Consider the following 13,013-nt stretch of genomic DNA (forward strand, 5'->3'; position numbering starts at 1 on the left):
CCTCGTTTCAGTTTTTAGTTTCTCTCCCATATAAATCACTCTCAGTGCTTGAGAACTATGTACTTACTCTAAGCCAAAACATTAGAAGACAAAATAGCTGTGCCTTTATTAACATGATGAGAGAAGATGGATATCTCCCCAGCAACATTGATGACTTGTATTTCCTTAACTCCTCCATTATTTTCATAGGATGCTCTACTTATGGAATCACCGATAACCAACTATTTCTGGTTTTCTAAGCAGAATAAAAAATTAAGATGAGATAATATAAAAACGATCAAAGCAAACCCCCACCTAACCCAAAAAAGTGGATTAGTAGGGAAGAATATAAGATCATATCACACTTACATGATATACTTTTAAGTTACCCATGCCTATAGTTATTATAATAGTTATATAATATATAGTAATATATTATTATAATAACTATTCATGCCTTTTACGTTATTCATGCCATGCCCTGTGGGATCCACTGATTATGTTTAGATTTTTACAGTAGATTATAAAAGAGGGAGGAACAATACTATAATGCTGAAAAAGAGTTTTAATTTTTTCTTAAAAACTGTTCCTTAGTTTTTAGTCGTCTAGTACCCTATTTGTACTCGGCATTAGCCTCTCAAAAGACACCAGTGGTCCTTCACTCATCCCTTGACACTACTGTATGAATGAAGATAATAGTGAACTAAATTTACCTTTGTTTTTGTTAGCAATTTCAGCTGTAGGCTTACTGGTTTGGCTGCCTGCAGACACACCTAGAATACTTGTGAAGGTACGTCCTTTCTTGGCTGTACCGAAAAATTCAAAGAGGCTGGTTTAAGAGAAAATACTTTGGTGATACGTGATGAGATATTGCTTTGTGTTCAACTGGACAAGAGAAGGAAAAGAAAGAAAAGTGACGTCAGGTGTTAACTTCCCGAAAACAAAGAGAAGATTAGAAGTAGGGTGTGAAGTCAGAAGTTTCTGAATAAAAATATCAGTGATATCTTCCTTGAGTTTCTGCCACTGAAGTTATGTTTCAGACAGCTCACAGGGAGTGTACGTGCTGTAAATAAGACCATGTTACTGTCTTCTGTATTCCCACTGGTTAATCTGTTGGCTAGGAGCCAACTAGGTATCTACAGTCAAGTTCTCCATCCATCATTATTGTGATGTACTACCTGACATCAGGCATTGAACTTGAATTACAACAAGAAGAAACTAGAAATGAAATGCAAAATGAATGTATTCTGGTAATGTTTGTGCCCTTAGAGTTACATTTGTCTTTTACAAATGAAGACATTAAACTTCTTTATTTCTGCCTGTAAAACCATTAACAGCCAGAGGAGTGGAGGACTTCTGGACAGGATTTGGGGCAATATCCTGTGATCTTTGACCTGTCCTACACAGTGTGTTACTACAGACAAGGCATTTAATTTGCCTGTGCCTTACCTTCCCATCTGTGACATGGGGATGGTAGCACTTCCATCTCTCATCAAACTGCTGTGAGGAGAAATGAATATTGGGAACTACTTAGATGCCGTGATAATGGCTACAAAACAATTGCCTGAGATATAAGATGATGAAACTGTTATGATTATTGCGAATTATTGTGAATGGATTCAGGGCAACTGGATTAGTGGTCTTTAAAAGAAGGTAAAGGCCTGCACAAGTGTGGGAGAGTGAAATTCCCATATTTCAATGTGTCGCATAATGCATATAATAGCCAAGGTAAAAACACATCTTTTCCCTCAACTCCCTTGTAGTAATAATTACTGTTCTCTTTACAAGGGCAGTTAGCATTAATGTCTCATTTTCTAGGTTTGTTTTTATCTTTTTCGCTCTCCAGAGGAGCCGGAGCCCCGCAGACCGCTCAGCACCACGCAGGCTGCTCCGGCAGCGCCGGGGGGCACCGCGCAACCCGTCCGCAAGCGCGCGCCCTGCGCCCCGCCACGCGCGGCCCCACGCGCTCTCCCGCCGCGGCACCTCAGCCGCGCCCCCTGGCGGGCGGACTCCGCCCGCCTGGCAGCCGAGCCGCCGCGCCCCGTCCCTGCCGCGCCGTGCCAAGCCGAGCCGCGCCGAGCGGTGCCGTGCCGTGCCGAGCCGAGCCGCGCCGCAGCCGTGCCGCAGCCGCCGCTTCCCGGAACATCCCTGGCGTTTGCTGCTGGGCTGCATTTTCCTTTGTGGCCCGGGAGAATAAATCTGCCTCACCGCGGGCCCACGCGCAGGGCGTTGCAGTTTGGGACGTTACCGGCCGGGGCGCGGCCCGTCCGCGGTCTCCCCAGTGGGCGGGAGTTGGTCGGTTGCTCGGGGCGTGGGGCCCGATCAGTCACGAAAGGGGAAGGAGGGGATTCCCCGGCTAGCCTGGGGGACGGGACGGGAGTTTCTGTGCCGGGGCCGAGGGGGAAGACACCGGGGAGGTGCGGGAGCGAAAACGCCCGGGACCGCCCCCTGGGCTAGCTCCCAGCGACGTCCTTCCCCGCCCCGCACCCTTTGGGGTCGCGTCGCCACCGGTGCCCCAACGGGGCAGCTCGGCGGCGGGGCGACGGTCGCGCTGCGTCCCTTCGGGCGGCGACAAGCCCGCCCGCGGCCGCTGCCCGCCGGCCCGCCCCGAGCCGTCCGGCCGCCCCTCGCACCGGCCGTCGGGCACCCCGCGCCCCCCGCGCTGGGGCAGACACGCGCGGCTCCCGCTCGCGGTGACGTCACCGCCCCGCTCCCGCCTCAGTCGGCGGTGGGAGCCCGCGGGCGGCGGTGCGGGCCGGTGCTCCGCGCCACGGGCGGCGGCCGGCAGCGTCGCGCTGTGGAGGGGCGCCTGGCGCCGCCTCTTCCCCTCCCTCTCCGCCGGCCTCCCTCCCTCCCTGCGCTGCCCCATGTTCGGGCTGGAGAAGCCGGCGGGGCAGCAGAAGCCGGGCAGAAGTGGTGGGTTTCCGAACATGGCGTCCGTGGGGGATTTTAACGTGCTCAGCTCCAGCATCCCGGCCACCAAGGTGGAGCTCTCCGTGTCCTGCAGGTACGGCGGCGGCTCAGGGCCGCCCTGTCCGCTCGTCCCGGAGCGTCGGAGGGGGCAGACGGGCGAGCGGGCTGGTCCCCGCGGTGTTGCCGGGGCAGCGCGCCCCTCGCCCCGGACTTGTCAGCGGCGGCGGGGAGGAGAAGGGGCAGCGGCCGGGCGCGGGGGTTGCCCTCCACATGCCCGGCGCTGTGCGAGGCGCTTTTCCCCCTGTCCTCGGAGAACGTACCTAGCGCGGGGAAGTTGTAAATCCTCCGCCTCGGGCAGAGCCTGGGAGCGGCCCGAGGCCGGCTGCCAGCCCGCTTGCCGCGCACTAAGCGCGCCCGCGACAGGGGTGCTGCCGGCGGACCCCGCGGGAGAAGCGCCGGCTCTCGCAGCGGCTACGGGCAGCTGTCGGCTTTGCCGAAACGGGCTGCCGCTGCCGCTGCTGCCGCCCCAAATCCTCCCCGTGCCTCTGCCGGCACGGGGGAAGGCGGCCGGAGCGGAGCGGGAGTCGCGTCGCGGTGCGCGCAGGGCGTTTTCTCCGGCAGGTATTGAACTTCTGGAGCTGTCCCAAGTGCCGCGGTGGGGACGGAGAAAACTCCCATCCGGAATAATCCTTTCAGAGATTGTTTAAGGCTTTCTTGCAAAACCGTTACGAAACCGGGCGTGTTAGCTCGTCACGTTTTATCGTAACGCTGCTGCCGATAAATTAAAAAAATGCCAACTCGTAACACAAAACCTAGCGTGTGCAGTTTTGTTCCTCGACATTTATTTGGCCAGGGTTTGTTTATCGGTATTTCAAAAATCCTGCTTTCTCCCTTGAAGCATAGAGAATTTCCCATTAGAGGTCTAAAAATATTTTTATTTGTGGGCTTTTATATTCATAGCTTCATTCACATTTTGCAGCTTCCTTAAGTATTCCCTAGTAGCTGGGGAGCAGTGGTTCCTTTCACCGGCTGAGTTGGCAGCTTCTAGCGGATAATTTGAACTGTTAGTGTTGTTTCCTGATGGGAAATGAGACAAAGTTTCTGCTGCAGTCCATTGCTCCATTTTCTAGTGTAGCTGCTCGGGAGTTGCTGCTGTTAACACTCCTTCTCCCAGAACAGAACACCAGTGCTCTAAACTTGTCAGACCACTCCCTCTCTTTCCTTAGTAAATAAAGTATGATTTGATGTTTTACCAAGGGAGCATTTCAAAAGAAGACTAAGACGATGAGAAATAGAGTAAGATTGAGTTGGGAGTACTGAAACAGTCACTAGGCTGACGTATGAACACCCTGATGTACTTACTGCCCATCTCTGCAAAGTTCACTGGCAGCAACCAGAGAAACCCCTGGTTGTAGGAAGGACCTGCTGCTATGTGTAAAAGCAATCCACGACCTTTAGTATTACTTTTAGGTTCTTCAGATAATCTGTCACAATTACAGATGTCAGAACATTTATGCTGGATTTGACCTAATTTATTTGTAACAGGAGTTTCTTTCATTCCAGGTATTGTTTGTATATACCTGCAATGATTTCTTCAAACCTTAGTTATATAATGATCTGAGAATCCATCACGTATTTACAAAGAAATGTAGGTATACGACACAGTCAATCAATTCTGACCTTACTTATCTTACTTGTAACTAATTTCAATATATAGTTTACAATGTTAAATTCTCTGTAGGTATCTTCAAAAGCCATGTCTGTTTTGTTAAAATTGCTTTTTTCTCTTGTTTAAAAAAAATGGTATCTCATCCTGATATGTCTCGATGTCAAGTGCAGAAGGATGGGAATTTCCATGGTGATTCCTGTCTTCTTTATGTGCTGGCATGACAGCTTTTGATTACAAAATCATGCTTCAAAATTGAGGTTAAAATGAATGACATTGGGGCAGAGATTAATGATTAACAGATGTTTGTGATTCATCTGGAAACATATTCATTGGCTAAAGCTCTCGAAAAGTAGTGTTAAGTGAAATTGTGAAATACAGCAAGAGCAAATTGCAAAGTTCAGAGAATTCTGAAAAATCTCAGTAATTAGCAGTTGTGTGTTCCTCAGCATCTGGAGAGAAATGCTTTTAAAACAGTTTGGGTCATGACATTAGTTTCCCCCTGATACCTGAAGAGTTGGAGAACCAATTTGGTCACTAGTTTACATCAACAATTACCAGCTGATAACTATTCTGTCTTCCTAGATTTTTTAATTTTTTTGCTTGTTTTCAGGAAATATGGGAACTTCTTCCAGTTTGTACAGGCGGTGTAAGTTAGTGGTCAGTGAAGCAGTGCAAGCTGTGCCACAAAATAAATTTGTGACTCTAGACAATATTGTTTCATCTCTCTGCCTCCTTATTCAGTAAGGATACAGCTTCTATTCACTTACCTTTTAATTCTGTGTGGTTCATCTGTCAGCGCTTCCCAAGTTAATTTGCGCTGCATGCCTATACTGTCAATGTTACCAAATTAGCCAGGTGCCAGTATTATGCAGATGGCTTTGCACAACTTCTTATTCTGCAAACCAGCCTGCTTTAGCTTCAGGGCCACATCCGGTAGTGTTTAGGAGAAGTGTATCTCATAGGATGAGAAATTGTCTATGAAAATTTTAAAATCCAGAAATGTTTTGCATATCAGGTGATGCTCTTTCTGAGGTTCCTTTATCACTAAACACTTCATATGGCTGTAATTTTACAAATGCTAGAAAAGCAAGAAATGAATTTGATTCTTTCTAGTTATTACTACTCGGTGCCTATCAAACAAAAAGTTCAGGATTCTTTTCTGACTCTTGTAAGATGTAGATTTCTAAACCTCTGAGTTTTTTATCAGGTTTCTATATTCTTTCACTCAAGAGCCAGATCTAATGTGGCAGAACAACTTAAATGTGTCATTCCAGAGGATTCTCTGGTGTTGGTAATAGTCCACTATTGTCTGGATCAATTGCTCTAGTAGCCATCTCCCTCTGTGCCCTGTCGCTCCCTTCATCACACGCCCTGAAGGGCATGCATGGTCTAAGGAAAATTTCACTGTCACCTGCTATGCGATCTTTATTTGTTGTGGCCTGGCATAATTTTGCACAATTGTCATGTGGTGAAGGATCAGGACCTTGGCCCTCCAGACGGTGTGGAAGAGAGAATATAGGCTGCTCCTTACCTTTTACTCCACTACTGTTTTCCAGCCCAAAGGTTCCTCTTCCTCTAAAGTGGTATTTGCTCCTGTGCCTAGACTTGAATCTTTGCTTACCAGTTGTGTGTGTAAATTTGTGGTGCTTGAGCTTGAGGTAAGCTACTGGCCATGTGTCTGTCATCCTGTATCTCCCTCTCTGGGGATGTTCTTCACGGATTCCAATCTATTTAAATCTTGGAAAAACTTCATATTCTTTTCCCATCTTCCCTACTATCAGTGGACTTACTACCTTGTTGATTGAACTAGCATATTTGATGTTGAGAACACAAGTAGATGATGGTTCTCTCATATTTTGTGCTGTGTGTGAACATACAATGTAGTTCAGTGGGCTCTCGAGTTTTTCACTTTTTGTTGTGATCTGTATAATGGTGATTGATGCTTCTCATGGTTACTGTGTGGACTGACCTACTTTTTTTCCTGTAGTCTCCTGATTGACCCACAGCCTTTATGAAACCCTCTCTTACAAAAAAGGCGAAGAGTTTCATTATGCCTCATGTTAACATTTATTTACTTACTGAATGAGGTTTTATGAACCAGAATTATCTTCCTGCGAGTGATTTTTTTAGTATCTACAGGAAAGTGAAGCTGTAGTTTGATCACTTTATGACTTCTAGTAGCGTATCAAAGATTACATGGTTATCTGAAAGATGGTAAAAGTATTGTAAAATATTGACACAGTACAGGATGACTTTGCTAATTCAAAAAGTTTGTCATGATAGTATTGCTCTGCTTAGGCTTTATGCTCAATCAGGCAGTCTGTCCTCACTGTTCTGGGTTTATGCTGGATAGCCCCTCACTGGCTGTATTCCCACACCAGGCATAATGTGTGTAAAGGGAGCATAAACTTATCATGGTTAATTCAACAGAAATACAGTTGGTTGTCCATGCCTGGTTTGGATCAGTTCTATGCTGCTTCATAATTTGTACAGAAATCTAATATTAATGAATGGGCTAAATGGAATTAAGCAACTCCTATTCTCAGTAATGAAGATCATTTAAGTTCAAGTTCCTTGCACAGAGGAACAAAACGTACTACTTCAGAATTTTTGCCTTTCCTTTTGTTTGGCAGTCTGAAAGTCTTAACCAACCACTTTCTAGCGGTTGTGGTACCCAAAAGTATGTTTAATTATATCCTTGATTGTCCTAGGCATTGATTTCTGGCAAGATTGCTTCTCTCCATGCCCCTCCCTGGAAGTGTTCAAGGCCAGGTTGGATGGGGCTTTGGGCAACCTGGTCTAGTGGAGGGTGTCCCTGCCCATGGCAGGGGTTTGGAACTAGATGGTCTTTAAGGTCCCTTCCAAACCATGCTATGATTCTCCAGCTGGTGTACTTACCTCCTGGGGTTTTTTTTTGAAATATTAATCATTTGTTAGAAACCCCTGTTGCAGAAGGATGTAATGATAAAAGATATATCCATAACACATTATTTGAGCTTGTAACTTTGTATAGTACAAAATACAGAATATAAAATTCATCCTGATTCTAAGTCTGCTTTTCATTTTCCTGCTTTCTTTCTGTTCGATTAAAAGTATGTAGAGTGGTTATGTGTGACCGACAACAGAAAGTTGATCGTACATGTTTTTTCTTTGAAATGAAACTGCCTAGACAACCAGCTGGCTTCAGCTGAGAAAAAGAAGTGTATTGTGAGAAAAAATATAAATGGGTGGCAGTGTCCATCAAAATAGTCATGGAGATGCATTCCTGATAGCCTACATGGTTTGGTTTTCACCTATGTGTCTATATTGTTTGAACTTTAAGCATGCAGCCATCTGACTTCTAGAATTTAAGGCAGATCTCTTCCCCTGTAAATTCAGCCTTGTGATTGCTAGGAACAGGCCCCACATTTCATACTAACTGTGCAGGTCTCAGGACTTGTCAGGTTTTGTCTAAACTTGCCTTTGCCTACATGGAGCTTTGTTTGGGTTTGCTTAGCTGCAAACACAAACTTAGAAGATTTTTTCTAATGACCAGGTGGCTCCTGCTTAGTTAGTTTCATTTTGGCTTGTCTTTGTGTAATTGTGTGGTACAACCATATTTTTTTCTACAGAGAGTAGTAGCAAGTAGTTTTTCTGTGTAGAATGATTTATTTGTGACCTCAGAGAACGGTGTCTGCAGAGGAGCGTTGGTGGTGTGATAGCAGGGGCCTTGCAAGTGGGGACACAGGATGCAGGTCGGAGGAGCAGGAGCAGAGGCTGAAAAGAGGGGGCTGGGGATGCCACCGGAGACCCCAGCGCTGTAAAGAGCTCACCAGGGGTTGGTAAAGAAGTGCAGGCTGGGAGCTGGGCAAAACCAAAAGAGCTGGAAGAGCAAGTCTCAAGCAGATGTAAACCACACCAAATACAGTAAATGTGGATGTAAAGTGGAGTTTCAAACCCATGAAGCAAGAGCAAGGTGTAACAGTGTGTTGGCAACATAGCCCAGGTGGGGGTCCTCAGAGTGGGGAGGAAGAAGCCATCGACATCATACTCCTTCTGAGACTACCTGCTCCACCCTTGCCACCACTGTGAACTTCATGCTTCTCCCCCGACAGGATGTGGGACACTGTAATACCCTCTTGCAGCTGAAGCCACAATCTCAGGCCTCAGAAGGGTGGTATAAAGGAAAGCCTGACAGCAGGAAAAGGGCTAGGTACTAGGAAGTAACAACTTTACATGTATTATTGTGAAGACTTTCTGTAGTAGTATTATTTTCCTCATTTGCTTTCTTTTTCTGCCCCTCTAAGCAGTGCCTCAGCCACCCACACCCCTGCAATGGCTGAGAAAGCATGAGTATTGCACTGATGGTATACATTTGCTTTCTAAATTACTTCTTTGATGTATACCTTCTAAAGAGTCGTTTCAGAAAAAACTGTGCAAAACCAATCTGTATGTTTTATATATTGTTGTATGTTAATGAAACACTGTATTAACTATGCATTCCTAAAGAAATAAAATCTAAAGTAGGACAGTGTATTCCTGGATTTGGATGGGCAGGGTGAAAGTAGCTGGAAAGGATTGGTGAGTTGAGTAGAATGAATAGGTCTTTTGACCACCAGCAATCCTTAGTGCCATCCCCCAGGGCACATCACTAGTAGCTCAGAGCCAGAGACTGTTTACCTGCCCAGCCTTAGAAACGTAAACATAGATGGTTCATTCTGTTGGTTTCAAATAATAAATGGGTTGGTATTGAAGCAGAGTTTAACCAGTTTGTAATATTCCTAAATGATTTTTTTTTTAATTTAAACTGGAACAGTCCAAGATTGTGTTCAGATCTGCTTCATCTGCAAGAGTATCTTTTCATAGTCCAGTGCTTCCTGTCTGTTTCCACAGAATTCCTGTGAAACTATTACTATGTTTAAGTAAATAAGCTTGACAGTTCCTTTTTTTTTTTGTGTGTGTGTGTGTGTTGTGTTTTTTTTTAACCCCCAGGAGTAGTCAGCAGTTTTAATAGAGGTTTCATCCTAAAATTGTTTGCATACAGCTAGCCAGAGAAGATTTTCTGTGGGTTGCCATAAAATTCATGGAAGCACTGCTGGTCTAACCCTCCTCACTGCTTCTCCCCTTCTTTTTCCCTTACGAGAATAGCTTCTGAACCAGTATATGTTTAAATTGACAATAAAAGTTATTAGGAGACTGAAAAGTATTTCTTCGAGTCAATTACTTCTCCAAAGGTTATGAAGAGGTATTGTGGAAGTTTTCTTAAGCTTGCATATCAGAGATATGTTTGCTTTCTTCCCAGTCCTTCTAGTGCCCCAAATTGTGGAGACAATCTGAACAGAAAGAGGTCATCCCAATTGCCTCTTAGTCAGGAGAGCCACCATTTTCTCACCTGTGAACCTTTCCTAAGAGAACCAGTTATTTTGGCAAGAAGATATAATTCTGAGATCTGATCTGCATTTAGGTCCAGGACATTTTGAGTCTAGAGATCTGGAGGCTAATAGCTCACTTTTTATTGTGTTCTGACAGAATACAGGAGAGAGTAAATAGCTAGGGAAGGGTGACTACTTAAGCTAGCACTACAACTGAAAAGTTGTTTGTGAAATTACTCTGCAGGAAGTCAAGTGGACTCTTCACTCAAGTGGGCTCTTTGGATCATATGTTGCGGTCTTACCTAGGACTGACCCTTGCAAGTCCAGTAATATCAGTTAAGGCTGAGGGACAGTGACGACTAGGATGTAATACAGTTAAGTTACAATTAGTAGTAGAATGGATGCTATTGTGCCCAGTAAAAAGTGAGGAGATGCTTCTTTTTTTTCCCAGGCTTTTCCTTGAAAAAGGCATGTGGGCCCAGCATTAAGTGAGGGAAACAAATGCATTTGTTTAATGAACTAGGGACAATTCCTCTTCCCAGACAGCGATACAAGTGTACTATGAGAAAAGTAGTGTATGCTTCTATGAGAATATAATATATTGAAAATGTATATTTTCTAGAAAGTAAAAATAATTTTGTGCGGGTAACTATCTTTTGTGTTTGCAAACTGCTGAGTGCTTTATTTCACAACTGAGGAATCTTTGCATGCACTCAAGTGTAATCTAAAGATGAAGAGAAACATAAAACCTTAACGCCGGAGAGATTCTGACAAATTAATCTGAAGTAAACCATATTTTTATCATTAAGGATTTCAGAGCGGTTGAAAGCAATGTATAAATAAGTACTTTTCCAGTCATATGAACACAGTTTTTGGTTTTTTGAAACTAGAGAAATAGATTTTAAACTATTCAGTTCTATACTTACAGTAGTCTCTTCTTCAGTGCCAGAATTCTGTCATTTCTGAAGGGGAAATTGGATTTACTTCTGCTTAGCAGTTGGGTTTAACAAAGGGTTAAATTTAAGACAAAAAAATTACAGAGCAGGAAATTCAGATATTGATTATTAAAATAAAGTCAAATTTGAAGTAAAGTATCTGTGAACAAGGTGAGTAAATGTTACTTTTTAACATAGATAAGTCTTTGTCAACATACATATATTGCATAGAGTACCTGAGATCGCCCAAAGCAACATAGACTGTCATGATTTCTATTTAGCTACCACTGCTAACTGATCAGTGAATCTTGAATTATCTGATTTATACATATGAGATGCTTTTACATTAAACACAGTACAAAAGACTGGACATTAGGAAGCATTTCTTTACCAGGAGGGCGGTCAAACACTGGAACAGGCTCCTAGAGAGGTGGTCAATGCTCCAAGCCTGTCGGTGTTTAAGAGGCATTTGGACAATGCCCTTAATAACAGGCTTTATCTTGGTCAGCCTTGAGTTGGTCAGGCAGTTGGACTAGATGTCCGTTGTAGGTTCCTTCCAACTGAAATATTCTATTCTATTCTAAAACAATTTTTGAAGCAAAGCACTGGGCAGAAAATGTTATTTTGACAGATCTTTATGGAGTTCACGAAACTGTGAACAAAGTGATTCTGCAAGGCATACCTAAATATGTTTTAACTTTTCTTATTTACTGATTACTTTTTTTTTCCTGAGGAAATTGCTCTCATTATACAGAAAAATAAATCTTTATCCCAGCATTTCTAATCTGTCTTGTGCTTTCTAGTTTAGACTTTGTAGGCGTTATTGCCATGGCTCCTATTTGTTTTTTCTTTCCCTTAGTCATCTATGCTATTGCAACCATTTTTGAAGGTCCACTCCAGAATGGGCAGGTGCAGAATGAATTCCTTCAGGATCTGTGATGGTAGAATAATACTTTCTGCACAGATGTTCCTAGACTTCTTTGCTATAGGTATTTGATGTGTGTGTTTCTCCAGGTAAAAGCATATGTCTCTCTTTTTTTTTTCTTCTTCATAATTGATAGCAATTCCTTCTCTTTTTACATTCTTTATCTGAAAGGCTTAATGGGCATAGAAAAAATATACTCACCATGTTCAGTCAAAATAGAAGTCTTTCTCTTGATACTTTGATTAGGAGGAAGAAACAGAAGTTTCAGATATTTCTGATTTCTGAGTTTGTGGGCTTTCCTAGGAGTGTTTCCTGAGACAAAATAGTGTACTACCGAAGAGAATGCTTTTCTCAGCAAAAAGGGAAAGAGATACACCCTGTATCATGCAGCCTGTGCAGAAAGTACCATTGACTGTTAAGGGGATAAAGACTACATAAAGCTCCAGAAATACATCCAGTCTTCTTTCTCCTTTTGCTTTTAGCATTTCTTTTGGATGTAGATTGTCCTATGCTTATGTGCCATGCAGTTTTTATATATTTAAAGGAGCACTTTGATTGTTTTCCCCCTAATGAAAATGCACAAATGAAATTGAGCAGCCTCTTGAGCTGGTAGGACATTTAGTGGGCAAATCTGACTTTTTTTTTCTTTTTTTTTTCTGTTGGCACTAGTCTTTAAGTTCCTTCCGAAACTGGCTGCATTGCTTGAACAGCTTGTTAAGTTCTTATGTTACTATTTTGGTTGGTTATTAATGATTTGGAAGATCAGGCATGTCTGCAAACTTTGTTGAAGACATTGTTTATTTACGGCAAAATGTGTGAAGGGTCGATTGAGGATATTACAAGCTGTATTAGTTCAAAACTGTGAATTAATGACACTTACTGACATGCATTACAATATTAAACTTTGATATCTCAACCCTTACAGTCTTTTCAGGGATACTGTCTATGTAGAAATGTTCTTAATTCAAGAAGTCCTGAGCAGCTAATGGTTGGTGACCAGGAACATTCTCAGGAAGTATTAAAGATTCTTACCTTCTTATTATGCTATTGCCATGGTGGCTACTTTTTGCAACTGCTAGAACAAGAGTATCGCAATAGACCGAGCTTCACAGTACCAGTATAGCCAGTCTTTATGTTCTTATATATATAGGAAAATAGAGGAAGAAAACTTAAAAATGAAAAAAATAACAGTAGGAAATATTTTAAAAACTCAGAGCACCTTAGCTCAGTATAAGAGTCAT

General features: G+C 43.3%; 1 protein-coding gene across 4 annotated transcripts in view; it reads left to right on the forward strand.

Annotated features, from left to right (window-relative positions):
* Positions 1 to 2,525: 2,525 nt before the first annotated feature.
* Positions 2,526 to 13,013, forward strand: part of CPNE8 (copine 8) — a 113,577-nt gene continuing 103,089 nt past the window's right edge. For 3 of the 4 annotated variants that reach the window (XR_008574779.1, XM_054811190.1, XM_054811200.1), the window contains exon 1: positions 2,526 to 2,986. Coding sequence is in view for 2 of the 4 variants with exons in the window: in XM_054811190.1 (XP_054667165.1) it covers positions 2,847 to 2,986 (140 nt within the window). In the remaining 2 variants the exon portion in view is untranslated. Of the gene's footprint in view, positions 2,987 to 4,455; positions 4,541 to 13,013 lie in introns of all 4 variants that reach the window. The other variant, XM_054811207.1, reaches the window with a different exon arrangement.

The sequence above is a fragment of the Grus americana genome, chromosome 1, assembly GCF_028858705.1.
Source record: "Grus americana isolate bGruAme1 chromosome 1, bGruAme1.mat, whole genome shotgun sequence".
Classification (NCBI taxonomy): domain Eukaryota; kingdom Metazoa; phylum Chordata; class Aves; order Gruiformes; family Gruidae; genus Grus; species Grus americana.